This window comes from Daphnia magna, linkage group LG6 (assembly GCF_020631705.1).
Source record: "Daphnia magna isolate NIES linkage group LG6, ASM2063170v1.1, whole genome shotgun sequence".
Classification (NCBI taxonomy): domain Eukaryota; kingdom Metazoa; phylum Arthropoda; class Branchiopoda; order Diplostraca; family Daphniidae; genus Daphnia; species Daphnia magna.
Genome location: NC_059187.1, coordinates 371,646 through 390,707, shown reverse-complemented (window position 1 = coordinate 390,707; position 19,062 = coordinate 371,646). Strand labels below are relative to the sequence as shown.

The following is a 19,062-nucleotide window of genomic DNA, read 5'->3' as shown; positions in this document are numbered from 1 at the left end:
GTCAGAAGGGATTTGTATAGCTAGCCCGTATTTAATTATATATTTATTCTTTCCCTTCCCCCAACGTATGTGGTAGTAGACTACGTCCGGAATACAAGACACATAAACTTGTGACTTGCTTGTATGGAAAAATATGTTTTGATGGTTAGACTAAACTTTTAAAGGGTGTGGCCGTCGTCATAAAAACTATCGGTAAATGTTTGGTTTTCTACCCTCCAGTTTTGTGTTCTTCCCGCATTTTGAGAGAATTGATAGTATGGATTAACATATGGTCAAGTTTTTTTTTTTCTATCAGAGACAGTTGCGTGAAACTCGTATATCTAAAATTCCTATACGTTTGTGGAAAATTATGAAAATATTGCAATCAGTTACTTTTCATTACTTTGCCTTAAAATATATCTTAGTGAATTGCACACAAAATAATTCTTGTTTTTCCTGTCTGAATTTTGATACTGAAGTGACCATTCTGATGTGACCTCCTTTCTTTTTCAGGTTCAACAAATATGTCCGACAAAATGGGGAATGAAGAGCAGAGAAGCAGCAGTCCTGTTGACAAAAAATGGGTCCAGTTTGATGAAAATAATGAAGTGAAACCGTCCAACCATGATGAGGCTCCTCCTGCTGCACCAGCAATGTCGAATTATAATGGAGCAGTCATCGACACAGAGAGTGTCCAGATTGACATTGATAAACTGAAGCAGTTGGCCCAACTAAAAGTACCTGAAGGAGATGTTCAAGGCGAAGATTTACAAAAAAGTGTTAACCCAACAATGAGAAATATTAATCTTGATGATCTTGATGCCTCTGATAACAATTTGGCTGCTATGGTGGACCCTTCAATTCAGAGAGGTTTTTGTAAGTACAAATTGGTTTATTAGTTGCATTCACATGTAGTAACTTGGCAGATGCTTTTTTTTTTTTTTTTTTAAATTTTTCTTTGCTGTTTTTTATTGATTTGTTCTTTGTTTTGTTGCAGCAAATGGTGATGTAATAGTAACTGTTTTGCCTGTTAACCAAAAGTGGCCTTGGATCACACCAGCTGAATTTCGTCCAGAACTTGTACCTGAAGAGTTAATGGCAGAAGGACTTAGTGTAAGTTCCATAGTTTTAAATCCGTAAATATTCTAATATGCATTTTTATATTTTATTTTGGATCGTATTTTTTTGTCTACCTAAATTTGAATAATTTTATTGTTGCGTAGTTAACAGTCGAAGATTATGTCCAAATCATGGAGACATTGGTACACGATGTGCGCTTCACAGCTTACAATCTGTGCTATAAAAGACTACTGATGGCTTGGCTTCTGGCTTCATTTATTGTTTTACTTGGGCTGCTTTTCTCTGGTGCTAAAGGCATCACTCTCTTTGGATGTGGTGTGATTTGGCTAATCATAAATGCCGGAGCTATATTTGTCTGCATGTGGATGAAAAACAAGGTAAGTCATTTTCAGAATACCATTGTAATAATGACCTGTTTGGAAAGTTCAAGCCTGTTGCTTTGTAACGGCAGATGAACCACGGGCTAGAAAAAGCGGTTGCTAAGGCGAATCAAACTTTAACGCGTCACCGCATTATTCTGGGTGTCGATGACAGAGGAAAGCTTTCCTGTCACAAAACCCATCTATGCTTCATTTATTTTGATACAACAGACTGTGTGGTGAGTAATGTCTTACAATGGCTTTATTCTGTACTGTGTTTGATTGCCAGTGCTTTTGGCTTCGAATAGAGAAAATTACAAGCATTGCTGGATGCGGAAGGTCATGCAAATCGTACAGAGACCAATGCAGAAGATCTACAACGCCAAAGACAGATGCGCCAGCGAATGGACATTGACGATACGGACATTGTAGTGGCTGGTGCCAACCCAATTCGCATATCGCGAAAACAAGTATGCCTTTTGTGAATGTTTTTGCTTCGTGCACGTTTAAATGTGGCAGTGTCTGCAAACAGCCTTTACATATAGTATCAGATGGATGAATAGTTTTAGAGAGTACATTGGAGTTTTTTCAAACGCATGCCCATGTACATTAGGAGAGCGCTGAACGGCTGCTGTTACGCTACGCTCAAAGATGGGCCAAGGAATTCCTCCGTCACAGACTCGATTGGAGTGTAGATGACAGCTACAATACCTACAATTCTGCTAACCCTTCTTTCGGAATTGCCCCTCACGCCAACTATCCCCGGCCCCGCCATCATAGCTCCGCCCTCTGCCTCTGCCAGTTTATTGAAGACTATTTGAGAAACAAACCCCGCAAAGATCCGCGTAGTTGTTGCTCTTGCTCTTGCGCTCCCCTCGAATAACACCATTAGCGGCTTTTAACTCCTTCCCTCCTGACGTTCTGGCCTATTTTTAGAATAGTATAGTTTCTTATTTTATTTAGCAAGCGCTTCTATTTTCTAACATAACGCGCAAAAGAAGAAAAAAAAAACACACACACACAAAAAAGGAACAACCTTTGAACCTGAGAAAGCATTTCTAAGAATTCTTTTTGCGAGGTGACAACTGGTAGCCGTTATTTAGTTATTTTTCACTTTTTATTTTTTATTGTGTACCCAATTGAGCGTTGACATTCAGAAAGCTACCAGTTCTAAAAATTAAAGAAACCCTTGGTAATCTGTGTAAACTAATCTAAGACTGCCTTGAACGTTGAAATTTGACAGCCTTACCCCAAAGACTTTTTAAAAATTGCTGGATTGTATTTGCCAATGTGTCTTGTGTGTAGGCAAGGGCGGGCATATTGCTTCTTCGTTACAGCCAGCGATGGGCTAAAGGATTGGCTCGAGGAAGTCTCGACTTGCAACTGCTCGCTGCAATCGATGCCTACAATGCCACAGGTTCAGATTAATTTCTTTGAAAATTACACTTTGTGCGAAGAGTTTTTGCTTCGACAAATTCCATCTCTCTTCAGTCTGTCTGACACAGCCTTGACGTCGATCGCGGATGAAAATGTTGAAGCAAAAACTGGTATCGCTTTATTTTTAACAGACAAGAGCTATAAATATATATTAACTTTTCCAATTAATAAGTTATCCCATAGAATAGCCTGTAGCTTATTAGTAATTATATTATTTCTGATTGGTGTTCTTCTGTTGCGGGGCATTACTTGTGCGTACGAAACCAAACCAGCAGCTGGTGGTGGTGGTGGTGGTGGTGGTAATCAATCCTCTGGTACGTCAAATGGTCTCCCTGTTTCCTCACCAGTACCGCCCACACCACTTCACTGTGCTACGTCTCAGTGTCCGTGTCAGTACATTCAGAATCACCTTTACAACAAGGCGAAGCCTGCCCCTAATGTATGCTGGAGAATGCCCAATTTTGGATTCCACTAATTTGTTATAAATAATGGCACCGCGTTTGTTTGAAATCAGGTAACAAGTTTTTGTGTTATTTGCATGAAAACTTGACTTAATCTTTTTAATGCTTTAGGGACTGAGCTGTTCGGAAGTAGGAAATGTCTTCTTTCTCAGCAAACAAAACCCTATCGAATATCCTTCTGACGTGTCAATTCAAACTAAAACAAAAACAAAAAAAAAAACAAAAAATAAATGTGTCAATTTTACCAGAGCTCCAGTACGGCTGAAACATTTAAGAGAGAAGAAACCAATTTATTTGGATCGTGTGACTTTCGTGTATAACACTTCGACAGTTCTCTTTCCTGGATTTGCTCTAAAAAAAATATCAGTATAACAGAAACCGTCCCCATTCTAGTACTGTCCTTGTATTGTTAGGTGAAGATGACCACAAAGTACCCTTGCCTTGGTAAAACCATTTTGGCTCAACAAGTAAATCAGTTATTCTCTTGCTTTTAAAAACGGTGCCTTTTGTCTGCTATCATTGTAACAATTTTACCAGTTTCTTAAATATTTTGGATGAATGTAATGTAAATCGTCCAACTAAATTTTACTTTTTGCGTTTTTGTTTTTATCCTTGTGATTGGAAAAATTTGAAAAATACAGTTCGCACCAGGGTTCCGTCCCGTGTCAATCAGGCCACGTTTTTGCTGATGGGGCGGGGCATTTTTGGTTTTCCAAATGGGGGCTAAGTGGCGCACATTTCCACGTTGATTTTCACCATAATCAGATGCAATGTATACTTTGTTTCGCTTTCGCGCATCAGTAGCGCTCGGCTCCGCGTTATTTGGGCGGTGATCGACTCAATTTTTGAGGGTTGTTTTGATTTTGCGGTGCGGGGTTTTCGGTGCTCCGTTTTTTTTTAGCCATAGACTTTTTTTTACATCTGACAAACGTTTTTTTAGCCGCGGGGTTTGTTATGGTATTCGACTTTAGTTGACCTTCTATCCTTTACCGTCAGTAGGACACCAACAAACTCAGCAACAATAACTTCTATCCTTTGTAGTGACCGTCAGTCGACCGAAATTCTCCAACTAGTAAAATGTCATTGAGTAAAATTAACCTTCTTAGCGATAACCCAAACCCACTTGTAGTCAACAACTTCATTGGGGGCAATTTCGTCAAATCTAGCAAATATCTTGATAGTTATGACCCCTCGACTGGGGAAGTTTGGGCGCAAATTCCAGATAGTGACTCAGACGAAGTGGATGAAGCTGTGAGGCATGCGAAAAACGCGTTTCCCATGTAAGCAATTCAACTTACTTTATTTTGATGTATTCCTAAAGATCATTGTGGCTATCAATTCAAGGTGGTCAAATAAAACAGCTGCTGAAAGAGCAAAATTCCTCATTAAAATGGCTGAATCCATAGAAGAAAATATAGAAATACTAGCTTCTGCAGAATCAAGAGATCAAGGAAAGCCAGTTGCCTTGGCAAGAAGGATGGATATTCCGAGAGCAGCACTCAATTTTCGAGCCTTTGCTGAATCTATTTGTCACCACCTCAACATGTAAATCATATTAACAGTAGAGCAAACAATATGAATCTTGTATCTTACTGCTCTTTTGTGCATCCTTTTGAAGCTCAAATGGCATACCTGAAATGGGCTGTATGAATTACACAGTGAGAAAACCTGTTGGAGTTGCTGCATTGATTAGCCCATGGAACCTTCCACTGTGTAAGTTATGGTTGGTTTTGAAATATGTTTCACAAGTACTTATACCTGTGTTTCCTTTTGTTATTACATTGTTATAGATTTGTTGACATTCAAGATTGCTCCTGCTCTAGCTTCAGGTTTTTCATCTTACTAGTTCATTTCTTGGCAGTAAGGATTTGATATGATACTCTTTCTCTATTTTATAGGAAATTGTGTTGTATGCAAGCCCAGTGAGGTTACATCTGTGACAGCTTGGATGCTATGTAAACTGGCCAAGGATGTGGGTTTACCGGATGGAGTACTCAATATGGTTTTTGGAACTGGCATCAAAGCCGGAGAAGCACTAATTAATCACAAAGACGTGAATGTAACTATATCACTTGATTGGAAAAATCAATGTTTTTAGTTGGAAAGAACAAACGCTGTCAATTGTTTTTAGGTAATATCATTTACGGGATCAACAAACGTTGGACGTCACATAGGACAAGTTGCCGCCAAGAGTATTAAAAAAGTCTCGCTCGAGGTATAATGCGAAAAACATTGCCGAGTTATGCGTTTAACAAACAGTCAACACAACTGGTACTGAAATCTGGAAATTATTATTATTTTTTAAATAAAATAGTTGGGAGGTAAAAACGCCGGGATAATCTTGGACGATGCGGATTTGTCTAAAGTTATACCAGCTACGATCAATTCATGCTTCCTGAATCAGGGTGAAATATGCTTGTGTACTTCACGCATCTTCGTTCAACGCCCAATTTTCGAAGAATTTGTTCAACGCCTAGTACAAGAAACCAAGTAATAATCCAAAAAATCTAAATACCAACAGACTAAAACGGCCCTTTCGTATTCCGTTGCAAATTAAAGTAGAACATTCTCGTTTTTATAGAAACTTGAAGGTGGGCCCACCTACGGAAGATGTTTTTATGGGTCCATTGGTTAGCCAAGCACACCTGGAAAAAGTTAAGAGCTATATTGATATAGCTCGAAAAGATGGAGCGACCATTCTTTGTGGCGAAACTGTCGATGAACTTTCTTTAGCTGCTCCACATAACCAGGTATTATTTAAAAACACAATATTCGGCCTACCTACTCGTGACTGAAACAACTACTCATAGGGATATTTCATTCGACCAACGATTATCACGGGATTGCCCGATTCTTCAGCTTGTATGCAAGAAGAAATTTTTGGCCCCGTAGTGTGCGTCTCTCCGTTTGACGCGGAGGACGAAGTGATTGAACGAGCCAATAATGTACCACTTACAATTTTGCCTTCGACGTAATTAACGTTCCAGCTCATAGGAGTAATGGTTTTTTTCCCTGTTTTCAGGTTAAGTACGGACTATGTAGCGCGGTTTGGGGACAGAGTGGTGAAAGATTGTTGCGAGTTGCTCACAAGTTACATGTTGGTACTGTTTGGATTAATTGCTGGCTGATACGCTCCTTGGATATGCCTTTTGGTGGAATGAAAGAAAGTGGCATTGGACGAGAAGGGACTTCTCATTCTCTGGATTTGTATACCGAGGAAACAACAATTTGCTATAAATTCCAGTAATCTGCCGGTAGAGCCGCCGATACTGAAGCAGATCTTGGAAGTTTTATTGCGGTATGTTAAAGTACTAGCTTGAAATTTTTGATTTTTTTGTTTTATTTTATTTTATGTTTTTTACATTTTAGTAATTGAGTAGTATAAGAATCATTACCACTTTAGACCAGAGGCGTGGCATTTCGTGCATGCAAGTAACAAATACTCATGCCATGGCTAATGGGTTTTCTCTTTAAAAATATCAAATAATATCAGTCATTTAATAATATCAGCTTATTTTACAGCTTGACGTATCATGTTTCATCCGTATCAAAGTTCTGTTGCCAAGCTCGGAAAACGAACGGCTTCTTCTTTCTTTGTCGTTAAATTTTACAGATATTATTATGTTTTCCACTTGATTTGATGTGGTCGTGGCTTTAACACTTCGAACATTATGAAGTAGAGTTTGGAATAATTATCAGTAGACGATAAAAGTAACACAACACTTCTGAATAATTAATTTACATTAAAAAGTATGAAATACCAAACGTTTTGCTATTTATTCAATTTCCTCTAGTATTATCGAGTGAAAAAAAAACGATCGAAGAATGAATGAAGGTTCTGTTATATTGGATGCCAAAATGTGATGAGTATGGTCTCATGTCGTTAATCACTTTAGAGGATGGGAAGAGCAGACGGGCAGCAAAGTACTTTAATGCCAGTCAAACAGGTTTCACCATCACCTTTAGTGCTTGTTTCGCGTACAACGTGACCCTTGACATTGCATCCTCCATCGCAAAATGGAGACGTTCCCTTCCAGATGCAGCCGTCACCTAAAGAAACATTTTAGTGGAATTAGTCTAAAGTGAAGTTAGATTTGTGGATAGAATCATCTGTGCTTATCATTTCTTTAAGGTAAATAGTTAAAATATTAAACGTTATTAGGACATAGCATTTAGTTACGTACGTGAGTTTAACACCTGGGCTACTTTATCTGTGTCGAACAAAAAAACAAAAGGCGAAAGACGTTATTGTTATGAACACGACTGTGTAAATTAAAAGTAACTTATTTACCAACTATTGTGCTCTGCAAGTCAGATTGTGGTTTTCCATTAATAAGAATGGCCAATGAAAATACTGTGAAAAAGAAAACCTAAAACAAAACATAAATTCAATATTACTGTCGTAGAAAAGGAAAACCAAGTACTTGCTATTCTTACCGCGAATCGTGTGAAGTGCATTTCAAAATGTTGTTTACAGTCGGACTATCCTGAGCCAAGACGTGAAGTCAACTGAGTCTCCGAATGCAGGCTCTTTTACTTTTGTAGGTACTACTACTCACAAGGGCACCAATAAAAGTGTTGAAAAAGAAGGCCGTCGTCCAACTTATACTAACTATTACCATAACAAGAAAGCCGAACGCTCGAAATTCTTTTTGGTTTTTGTAGACAGAAGGCAAAGAGACGCAATTACACTGTGGTTGGCAATCAGCCAGAAGACCTCAATTCAATCCATTTTCATCCCAACTCATCGTTTTCTTTTTCAAACCTTGAGCCATTTATTTGTTTACCAGTTGTCTCCGCCCATTAAATTTATCTGTCATTTAAGTCTGCAATTAACAAAATCGAGGCAAGTTATTCACTATAATAAGAAGAATTATATGTACAGTAAGCGAAATTATTAATTCAATTGTCAGGTGAACCAAACAAATGGGAATTAATGGAAAAACCGAATCGTCTTAAGATCCGCAAGACCGATTAAATTTGGTACATTGTTCTGGTTCGCTTATGGCCTTAACATGTTAGAAAAAAGGCCTTGAGATTTTATGCGTCTCTACAATTTTCAAAAGAATAGTGAAACTACTGACAAGGTACACCTTGCTGCTGAAATAGTTGGATTTTCTTGATTACAACTATGAATTAAGCAACAACGTGGCCATCCTCCAGGCATGAAATACCAAGGTCAAAATGCGTTAAAAATATTAATTTTCACAGTTGTAACCTTCAAAGTGAATCCAAGCTAAATCTATCTGTCTCTAGAAGTCATTTTAAAGGTAAGTTTGATTGGAGTTCGAGAATGCAACTGCAGCTGGATATTAGTTGTATCTGGCGTTTATCGAATTTTATTGCTAACCATCTTATTTTCGGGTAATATTTGTTACAGAAACGAGTCTTTGCGCTAGCATATCTCCACATTTGCATAACGAGTACGATTACGCAACAAGACAGGTAAGGACATGCAACTTCAGCGTGACTTTTTAAAATAATCAAATCGTAGTGGCCTGACTAGAGATACTAATGGCGATATCACACGCATGCCATAAATTCTGGACTAAAACAGTTTATGAAAACTAAACTGGAAAACCCGGACTTTTACATAGCCTTAGGGGCAACAAAAAAAAACGACTTGATCAAGTTGTTGGAATCGAGACAAAGATGGTGAATACCCAACGGTCAGGTAGTACGTGTACCGACAAATGAAATGTGGTGCAATCATACCCTTCGGTAAATCCCATGGCAACTTTTTTACGTAGATTGGGCTAGCCCTCTGTTCTGCTTTTTTTACTCCCACTTATAAAATTTAATAAACAAAACATACTCATGGCTACTAAAACGACCCCGAACTGAAGAAATAAGAAAGGATTTTTTTTATTTATTTTTTGTTGTAATTAAAAGATAAAGTTATTTGAAATTACACACATTTGCTGGATATCTTGTTTGTCCTCATTCAACCCATTTTTTTCCCCTAGTGTTTCAGTTCCGCAGAATAGACAAAACAGTGGTGAAGTATGAAAATTTGTGGTTTAGTTTCAAAGCTAACGAAAATAACGAAAATTGACTTCGTTTTCTCTCGTGGAACTTGAAATTTGTCAAATAAACGAAAAAACGGAAATGAAGTTGGCACGCTAGTACGCTACAGCGCTAGCGTAAATTACGGAATGCCGTTTGACCCACTTTTTTTTTAGTCAACTCTTTTTCGATGGTTGTCCGTTTATTTGCAAATAAATAGATAACTTGCATAGCTATCTAGCGGTAGAAATCGTCACTTGAAGGAGGGATTTGAATAGATGAGATCTTTAAGGGAGGAGGAGTCTACCTAACTATTGTTGATCTATTGTGAGATCGATTTCGATCGCCATTGTACAGTTAATGGCGTCTCGCATTCAGAGTTGGGGGGAGCGCTCTCTTTTCGAGAGCGCGCTCTGAGCGGCGCTCCGAGCGACGAGCGAAGTCGCTCAAACTGGAAAAACGTGAGCGGGAGCGCGAGCGAAGACCTCCTGAGCGGAAGCCTCCTGATCCTGATCCTGATTTCGATTTAGTGATTGGTTTTCTCATTATACCAGCCGTTTCAAAAATTAACGAAAACAGTGCTGTTAGCGCAACAACTTAATTTAGGATTTTTAACGTTTAAATCAAAAACTATAAAACCAATAGAAAAATAAACCTAAATTTCGTGATTTTCATTCAATTCTGAATCGAATTCATGTATTTTAAGCAAAATTTGAAATTTGGCCAAAAATGAAAAAGTGGGAAGGGTATAAGCCTTCCCACTTTTGTCAAAATCGGCCAAAAACGACATCTCTTGAAATTCTCCCAAAATCACACGGCATAATCGAAATTAAACGCTGATTTCGATTTAGTGATTGGTTTTCTCATTATACCAGCCGTTTCAAAAATTAACGAAAACAGTGCTGTTAGCGCAACAACTTACTTTAGGATTTTTAACGTTTAAATCAAAAACTATAAAACCAATAGAAAAATAAACCTAATTTTCGTGATTTTCATTCAATTCTGAATCGAATTCATGTATTTTAAGCAAAATTTGAAATTTGGCCAAAAATGAAAAAGTGGGAAGGGTATAGCCTTCCCACTTTTGTCAAAATCGGCCAAAAACGACATCTCTTGAAATTATCCAAAAATCACACGGCATAATCGAAATTAAACGCTGATTTCGATTTAGTGATTGGTTTTCTCATTATACCAGCCGTTTCAAAAATTAACGAAAACAGTGCTGTTAGCGCAACAACTTACTTTAGGATTTTTAACGTTTAAATCAAAAACTATAAAACCAATAGAAAAATAAACCTAATTTTCGTGATTTTCATTCAATTCTGAATCGAATTCATGTATTTTAAGCAAAATTTGAAATTTGGCCAAAAATGAAAAAGTGGGAAGGGTATAGCCTTCCCACTTTTGTCAAAATCGGCCAAAAACGACATCTCTTGAAATTATCCAAAAATCACACGGCATAATCGAAATTAAACGCTGATTTCGATTTAGTGATTGGTTTTCTCATTATACCAGCCGTTTCAAAAATTAACGAAAACAGTGCTGTTAGCGCAACAACTTACTTTAGGATTTTTAACGTTTAAATCAAAAACTATAAAACCAATAGAAAAATAAACCTAATTTTCGTGATTTTCATTCAATTCTGAATCGAATTCATGTATTTTAAGCAAAATTTGAAATTTGGCCAAAAATGAAAAAGTGGGAAGGGTATAGCCTTCCCACTTTTGTCAAAATCGGCCAAAAACGACATCTCTTGAAATTATCCAAAAATCACACGGCATAATCGAAATTAAACGCTGATTTCGATTTAGTGATTGGTTTTCTCATTATACCAGCCGTTTCAAAAATTAACGAAAACAGTGCTGTTAGCGCAACAACTTACTTTAGGATTTTTAACGTTTAAATCAAAAACTATAAAACCAATAGAAAAATAAACCTAATTTTCGTGATTTTCATTCAATTCTGAATCGAATTCATTTATTTTAAGCAAAATTTGAAATTTGGCCAAAAATGAAAAAATGGGAAGGGTATAGCCTTCCCACTTTTGTCAAAATCGGCCAAAAACGACATCTCTTGAAATTCTCCAAAAATCACACGGCATAATCGAAATTAAACGCTGATTTCGATTTAGTGATTGGTTTTCTCATTATACCAGCCGTTTCAAAAATTAACGAAAACAGTGCTGTTAGCGCAACAACTTACTTTAGGATTTTTAACGTTTAAATCAAAAACTATAAAACCAATAGAAAAATAAACCTAATTTTCGTGATTTTCATTCAATTCTGAATCGAATTCATGTATTTTAAGCAAAATTTGAAATTTGGCCAAAAATGAAAAAGTGGGAAGGGTATAGCCTTCCCACTTTTGTCAAAATCGGCCAAAAACGACATCTCTTGAAATTCTCCAAAAATCACACGGCATAATCGAAATTAAACGCTGATTTCGATTTAGTGATTGGTTTTCTCATTATACCAGCCGTTTCAAAAATTAACGAAAACAGTGCTGTTAGCGCAACAACTTACTTTAGGATTTTTAACGTTTAAATCAAAAACTATAAAACCAATAGAAAAATAAACCTAATTTTCGTGATTTTCATTCAATTCTGAATCGAATTCATGTATTTTAAGCAAAATTTGAAATTTGGCCAAAAATGAAAAAGTGGGAAGGGTATAGCCTTCCCACTTTTGTCAAAATCGGCCAAAAACGACATCTCTTGAAATTATCCAAAAATCACACGGCATAATCGAAATTAAACGCTGATTTCGATTTAGTGATTGGTTTTCTCATTATACCAGCCGTTTCAAAAATTAACGAAAACAGTGCTGTTAGCGCAACAACTTACTTTAGGATTTTTAACGTTTAAATCAAAAACTATAAAACCAATAGAAAAATAAACCTAATTTTCGTGATTTTCATTCAATTCTGAATCGAATTCATGTATTTTAAGCAAAATTTGAAATTTGGCCAAAAATGAAAAAGTGGGAAGGGTATAGCCTTCCCACTTTTGTCAAAATCGGCCAAAAACGACATCTCTTGAAATTATCCAAAAATCACACGGCATAATCGAAATTAAACGCTGATTTCGATTTAGTGATTGGTTTTCTCATTATACCAGCCGTTTCAAAAATTAACGAAAACAGTGCTGTTAGCGCAACAACTTACTTTAGGATTTTTAACGTTTAAATCAAAAACTATAAAACCAATAGAAAAATAAACCTAATTTTCGTGATTTTCATTCAATTCTGAATCGAATTCATGTATTTTAAGCAAAATTTGAAATTTGGCCAAAAATGAAAAAGTGGGAAGGGTATAGCCTTCCCACTTTTGTCAAAATCGGCCAAAAACGACATCTCTTGAAATTATCCAAAAATCACACGGCATAATCGAAATTAAACGCTGATTTCGATTTAGTGATTGGTTTTCTCATTATACCAGCCGTTTCAAAAATTAACGAAAAGAGTGCTGTTAGCGCAACAACTTACTTTAGGATTTTTAACGTTTAAATCAAAAACTATAAAACCAATAGAAAAATAAACCTAATTTTCGTGATTTTCATTCAATTCTGAATCGAATTCATTTATTTTAAGCAAAATTTGAAATTTGGCCAAAAATGAAAAAATGGGAAGGGTATAGCCTTCCCACTTTTGTCAAAATCGGCCAAAAACGACATCTCTTGAAATTCTCCAAAAATCACACGGCATAATCGAAATTAAACGCTGATTTCGATTTAGTGATTGGTTTTCTCATTATACCAGCCGTTTCAAAAATTAACGAAAACAGTGCTGTTAGCGCAACAACTTACTTTAGGATTTTTAACGTTTAAATCAAAAACTATAAAACCAATAGAAAAATAAACCTAATTTTCGTGATTTTCATTCAATTCTGAATCGAATTCATGTATTTTAAGCAAAATTTGAAATTTGGCCAAAAATGAAAAAGTGGGAAGGGTATAGCCTTCCCACTTTTGTCAAAATCGGCCAAAAACGACATCTCTTGAAATTCTCCAAAAATCACACGGCATAATCGAAATTAAACGCTGATTTCGATTTAGTGATTGGTTTTCTCATTATACCAGCCGTTTCAAAAATTAACGAAAACAGTGCTGTTAGCGCAACAACTTACTTTAGGATTTTTAACGTTTAAATCAAAAACTATAAAACCAATAGAAAAATAAACCTAATTTTCGTGATTTTCATTCAATTCTGAATCGAATTCATGTATTTTAAGCAAAATTTGAAATTTGGCCAAAAATGAAAAAGTGGGAAGGGTATAGCCTTCCCACTTTTGTCAAAATCGGCCAAAAACGACATCTCTTGAAATTCTCCAAAAATCACACGGCATAATCGAAATTAAACGCTGATTTCGATTTAGTGATTGGTTTTCTCATTATACCAGCCGTTTCAAAAATTAACGAAAACAGTGCTGTTAGCGCAACAACTTACTTTAGGATTTTTAACGTTTAAATCAAAAACTATAAAACCAATAGAAAAATAAACCTAATTTTCGTGATTTTCATTCAATTCTGAATCGAATTCATGTATTTTAAGCAAAATTTGAAATTTGGCCAAAAATGAAAAAGTGGGAAGGGTATAGCCTTCCCACTTTTGTCAAAATCGGCCAAAAACGACATCTCTTGAAATTATCCAAAAATCACACGGCATAATCGAAATTAAACGCTGATTTCGATTTAGTGATTGGTTTTCTCATTATACCAGCCGTTTCAAAAATTAACGAAAACAGTGCTGTTAGCGCAACAACTTACTTTAGGATTTTTAACGTTTAAATCAAAAACTATAAAACCAATAGAAAAATAAACCTAATTTTCGTGATTTTCATTCAATTCTGAATCGAATTCATGTATTTTAAGCAAAATTTGAAATTTGGCCAAAAATGAAAAAGTGGGAAGGGTATAGCCTTCCCACTTTTGTCAAAATCGGCCAAAAACGACATCTCTTGAAATTATCCAAAAATCACACGGCATAATCGAAATTAAACGCTGATTTCGATTTAGTGATTGGTTTTCTCATTATACCAGCCGTTTCAAAAATTAACGAAAACAGTGCTGTTAGCGCAACAACTTACTTTAGGATTTTTAACGTTTAAATCAAAAACTATAAAACCAATAGAAAAATAAACCTAATTTTCGTGATTTTCATTCAATTCTGAATCGAATTCATGTATTTTAAGCAAAATTTGAAATTTGGCCAAAAATGAAAAAGTGGGAAGGGTATAGCCTTCCCACTTTTGTCAAAATCGGCCAAAAACGACATCTCTTGAAATTATCCAAAAATCACACGGCATAATCGAAATTAAACGCTGATTTCGATTTAGTGATTGGTTTTCTCATTATACCAGCCGTTTCAAAAATTAACGAAAAGAGTGCTGTTAGCGCAACAACTTACTTTAGGATTTTTAACGTTTAAATCAAAAACTATAAAACCAATAGAAAAAAAAAAAAATTTTTTTTTTTTTTTTTTTTTTTTTTTATATTTAATTATTTTTTTTTTTTTTATTTAAAATTTTAAAAAAAAAAAAAAAGGAGAAGGGGAAAGGGTTCCCACTTCACTTTGTCAAAATCGGCCAAAAACGACATCTCTTGAAATTCTCCAAAAATCACACGGCATAATCGAAATTAAACGCTGATTTCGATTTAGTGATTGGTTTTCTCATTATACCAGCCGTTTCAAAAATTAACGAAAACAGTGCTGTTAGCGCAACAACTTACTTTAGGATTTTTAACGTTTAAATCAAAAACTATAAAACCAATAGAAAAATAAACCTAATTTTCGTGATTTTCATTCAATTCTGAATCGAATTCATGTATTTTAAGCAAAATTTGAAATTTGGCCAAAAATGAAAAAGTGGGAAGGGTATAGCCTTCCCACTTTTGTCAAAATCGGCCAAAAACGACATCTCTTGAAATTCTCCAAAAATCACACGGCATAATCGAAATTAAACGCTGATTTCGATTTAGTGATTGGTTTTCTCATTATACCAGCCGTTTCAAAAATTAACGAAAACAGTGCTGTTAGCGCAACAACTTACTTTAGGATTTTTAACGTTTAAATCAAAAACTATAAAACCAATAGAAAAATAAACCTAATTTTCGTGATTTTCATTCAATTCTGAATCGAATTCATGTATTTTAAGCAAAATTTGAAATTTGGCCAAAAATGAAAAAGTGGGAAGGGTATAGCCTTCCCACTTTTGTCAAAATCGGCCAAAAACGACATCTCTTGAAATTATCCAAAAATCACACGGCATAATCGAAATTAAACGCTGATTTCGATTTAGTGATTGGTTTTCTCATTATACCAGCCGTTTCAAAAATTAACGAAAACAGTGCTGTTAGCGCAACAACTTACTTTAGGATTTTTAACGTTTAAATCAAAAACTATAAAACCAATAGAAAAATAAACCTAATTTTCGTGATTTTCATTCAATTCTGAATCGAATTCATGTATTTTAAGCAAAATTTGAAATTTGGCCAAAAATGAAAAAGTGGGAAGGGTATAGCCTTCCCACTTTTGTCAAAATCGGCCAAAAACGACATCGCTCTTGAAATTATCCAAAAATCACACGGCATAATCGAAATTAAACGCTGATTTCGATTTAGTGATTGGTTTTCTCATTATACCAGCCGTTTCAAAAATTAACGAAAACAGTGCTGTTAGCGCAACAACTTACTTTAGGATTTTTAACGTTTAAATCAAAAACTATAAAACCAATAGAAAAATAAACCTAATTTTCGTGATTTTCATTCAATTCTGAATCGAATTCATGTATTTTAAGCAAAATTTGAAATTTGGCCAAAAATGAAAAAGTGGGAAGGGTATAGCCTTCCCACTTTTGTCAAAATCGGCCAAAAACGACATCTCTTGAAATTATCCAAAAATCACACGGCATAATCGAAATTAAACGCTGATTTCGATTTAGTGATTGGTTTTCTCATTATACCAGCCGTTTCAAAAATTAACGAAAACAGTGCTGTTAGCGCAACAACTTACTTTAGGATTTTTAACGTTTAAATCAAAAACTATAAAACCAATAGAAAAATAAACCTAATTTTCGTGATTTTCATTCAATTCTGAATCGAATTCATGTATTTTAAGCAAAATTTGAAATTTGGCCAAAAATGAAAAAGTGGGAAGGGTATAGCCTTCCCACTTTTGTCAAAATCGGCCAAAAACGACATCTCTTGAAATTCTCCAAAAATCACACGGCATAATCGAAATTAAACGCTGATTTCGATTTAGTGATTGGTTTTCTCATTATACCAGCCGTTTCAAAAATTAACGAAAACAGTGCTGTTAGCGCAACAACTTACTTTAGGATTTTTAACGTTTAAATCAAAAACTATAAAACCAATAGAAAAATAAACCTAATTTTCGTGATTTTCATTCAATTCTGAATCGAATTCATGTATTTTAAGCAAAATTTGAAATTTGGCCAAAAATGAAAAAGTGGGAAGGGTATAGCCTTCCCACTTTTGTCAAAATCGGCCAAAAACGACATCTCTTGAAATTATCCAAAAATCACACGGCATAATCGAAATTAAACGCTGATTTCGATTTAGTGATTGGTTTTCTCATTATACCAGCCGTTTCAAAAATTAACGAAAACAGTGCTGTTAGCGCAACAACTTACTTTAGGATTTTTAACGTTTAAATCAAAAACTATAAAACCAATAGAAAAATAAACCTAATTTTCGTGATTTTCATTCAATTCTGAATCGAATTCATGTATTTTAAGCAAAATTTGAAATTTGGCCAAAAATGAAAAAGTGGGAAGGGTATAGCCTTCCCACTTTTGTCAAAATCGGCCAAAAACGACATCTCTTGAAATTCTCCAAAAATCACACGGCATAATCGAAATTAAACGCTGATTTCGATTTAGTGATTGGTTTTCTCATTATACCAGCCGTTTCAAAAATTAACGAAAACAGTGCTGTTAGCGCAACAACTTACTTTAGGATTTTTAACGTTTAAATCAAAAACTATAAAACCAATAGAAAAATAAACCTAATTTTCGTGATTTTCATTCAATTCTGAATCGAATTCATGTATTTTAAGCAAAATTTGAAATTTGGCCAAAAATGAAAAAGTGGGAAGGGTATAGCCTTCCCACTTTTGTCAAAATCGGCCAAAAACGACATCTCTTGAAATTCTCCAAAAATCACACGGCATAATCGAAATTAAACGCTGATTTCGATTTAGTGATTGGTTTTCTCATTATACCAGCCGTTTCAAAAATTAACGAAAACAGTGCTGTTAGCGCAACAACTTACTTTAGGATTTTTAACGTTTAAATCAAAAACTATAAAACCAATAGAAAAATAAACCTAATTTTCGTGATTTTCATTCAATTCTGAATCGAATTCATGTATTTTAAGCAAAATTTGAAATTTGGCCAAAAATGAAAAAGTGGGAAGGGTATAGCCTTCCCACTTTTGTCAAAATCGGCCAAAAACGACATCTCTTGAAATTATCCAAAAATCACACGGCATAATCGAAATTAAACGCTGATTTCGATTTAGTGATTGGTTTTCTCATTATACCAGCCGTTTCAAAAATTAACGAAAACAGTGCTGTTAGCGCAACAACTTACTTTAGGATTTTTAACGTTTAAATCAAAAACTATAAAACCAATAGAAAAATAAACCTAATTTTCGTGATTTTCATTCAATTCTGAATCGAATTCATGTATTTTAAGCAAAATTTGAAATTTGGCCAAAAATGAAAAAGTGGGAAGGGTATAGCCTTCCCACTTTTGTCAAAATCGGCCAAAAACGACATCTCTTGAAATTCTCCAAAAATCACACGGCATAATCGAAATTAAACGCTGATTTCGATTTAGTGATTGGTTTTCTCATTATACCAGCCGTTTCAAAAATTAACGAAAACAGTGCTGTTAGCGCAACAACTTACTTTAGGATTTTTAACGTTTAAATCAAAAACTATAAAACCAATAGAAAAATAAACCTAATTTTCGTGATTTTCATTCAATTCTGAATCGAATTCATGTATTTTAAGCAAAATTTGAAATTTGGCCAAAAATGAAAAAGTGGGAAGGGTATAGCCTTCCCACTTTTGTCAAAATCGGCCAAAAACGACATCTCTTGAAATTACTCCAAAAATCACACGGCATAATCGAAATTAAACGCTGATTTCGATTTAGTGATTGGTTTTCTCATTATACCAGCCGTTTCAAAAATTAACGAAAACAGTGCTGTTAGCGCAACAACTTACTTTAGGATTTTTAACGTTTAAATCAAAAACTATAAAACCAATAGAAAAATAAACCTAATTTTCGTGATTTTCATTCAATTCTGAATCGAATTCATGTATTTTAAGCAAAATTTGAAATTTGGCCAAAAATGAAAAAGTGGGAAGGGTATAGCCTTCCCACTTTTGTCAAAATCGGCCAAAAACGACATCTCTTGAAATTATCCAAAAGTCACACGGCATAATCGAAATTAAACGCTGATTTCGATTTAGTGATTGGTTTTCTCATTATACCAGCCGTTTCAAAAATTAACGAAAACAGTGCTGTTAGCGCAACAACTTACTTTAGGATTTTTAACGTTTAAATCAAAAACTATAAAACCAATAGAAAAATAAACCTAATTTTCGTGATTTTCATTCAATTCTGAATCGAATTCATGTATTTTAAGCAAAATTTGAAATTTGGCCAAAAATAAAAAGGGGGAAGGGGTATAGCCTTCCCACTTTTGTCAAAAT

The 19,062-nt window shown here is 34.9% G+C and overlaps 3 protein-coding genes across 7 annotated transcripts; 2 read left to right on the top strand and 1 right to left on the bottom strand.

Moving 5' to 3' along the window:
- Positions 1-33: 33 nt before the first annotated feature.
- Positions 34-3,989, top strand: LOC116924748. Of its 3 annotated transcripts, none has more exons than XM_045174692.1 (9): positions 34-192; positions 493-855; positions 977-1,092; positions 1,203-1,436; positions 1,511-1,657; positions 1,727-1,888; positions 2,724-2,835; positions 3,131-3,369; positions 3,428-3,989. In XM_045174692.1, exons 2-8 carry the CDS (start codon positions 504-506, stop codon positions 3,328-3,330), a joined length of 1,323 nt encoding a protein of 440 aa, XP_045030627.1. In that variant the 5' UTR covers positions 34-192; positions 493-503; the 3' UTR covers positions 3,331-3,369; positions 3,428-3,989. The 3 variants fall into 3 exon arrangements, with proteins under 3 accessions (XP_045030627.1, XP_045030626.1, XP_032787170.2); XM_045174691.1 differs by having other exon boundaries at positions 3,128-3,369; XM_032931279.2 differs by lacking the exons at positions 2,724-2,835; positions 3,131-3,369; positions 3,428-3,989 and adding an exon at positions 2,032-2,666.
- A 213-nt stretch (positions 3,990-4,202) lies between these two features.
- Positions 4,203-7,081, top strand: LOC116924746 (2-aminomuconic semialdehyde dehydrogenase). 2 transcript variants are annotated; one of them, XM_045174690.1, is made up of 12 exons: positions 4,203-4,596; positions 4,661-4,861; positions 4,935-5,029; positions 5,107-5,145; positions 5,215-5,375; positions 5,448-5,531; positions 5,631-5,806; positions 5,898-6,066; positions 6,127-6,261; positions 6,339-6,614; positions 6,686-6,748; positions 6,839-7,081. In XM_045174690.1, exons 1-10 carry the CDS (start codon positions 4,394-4,396, stop codon positions 6,561-6,563), a joined length of 1,488 nt encoding a protein of 495 aa, XP_045030625.1. In that variant the 5' UTR covers positions 4,203-4,393; the 3' UTR covers positions 6,564-6,614; positions 6,686-6,748; positions 6,839-7,081. The 2 variants fall into 2 exon arrangements, with proteins under 2 accessions (XP_045030625.1, XP_032787169.2); XM_032931278.2 differs by having other exon boundaries at positions 4,204-4,596; positions 6,686-7,081.
- On the bottom strand, positions 7,070-7,910 carry LOC116924754. Of its 2 annotated transcripts, XM_032931285.2 has the most exons (4): positions 7,754-7,909; positions 7,608-7,686; positions 7,501-7,527; positions 7,070-7,366 (listed from the first exon to the last, which is right to left on the bottom strand). In XM_032931285.2, the coding sequence occupies exons 1-4, from the start codon at positions 7,772-7,774 to the stop codon at positions 7,209-7,211; spliced, it is 285 nt and encodes a 94-aa protein (XP_032787176.1). In that variant the 5' UTR covers positions 7,775-7,909; the 3' UTR covers positions 7,070-7,208. The 2 variants fall into 2 exon arrangements, with proteins under 2 accessions (XP_032787176.1, XP_032787177.1); XM_032931286.2 differs by lacking the exon at positions 7,501-7,527 and having other exon boundaries at positions 7,754-7,910.
- Positions 7,911-19,062: the final 11,152 nt, after the last annotated feature.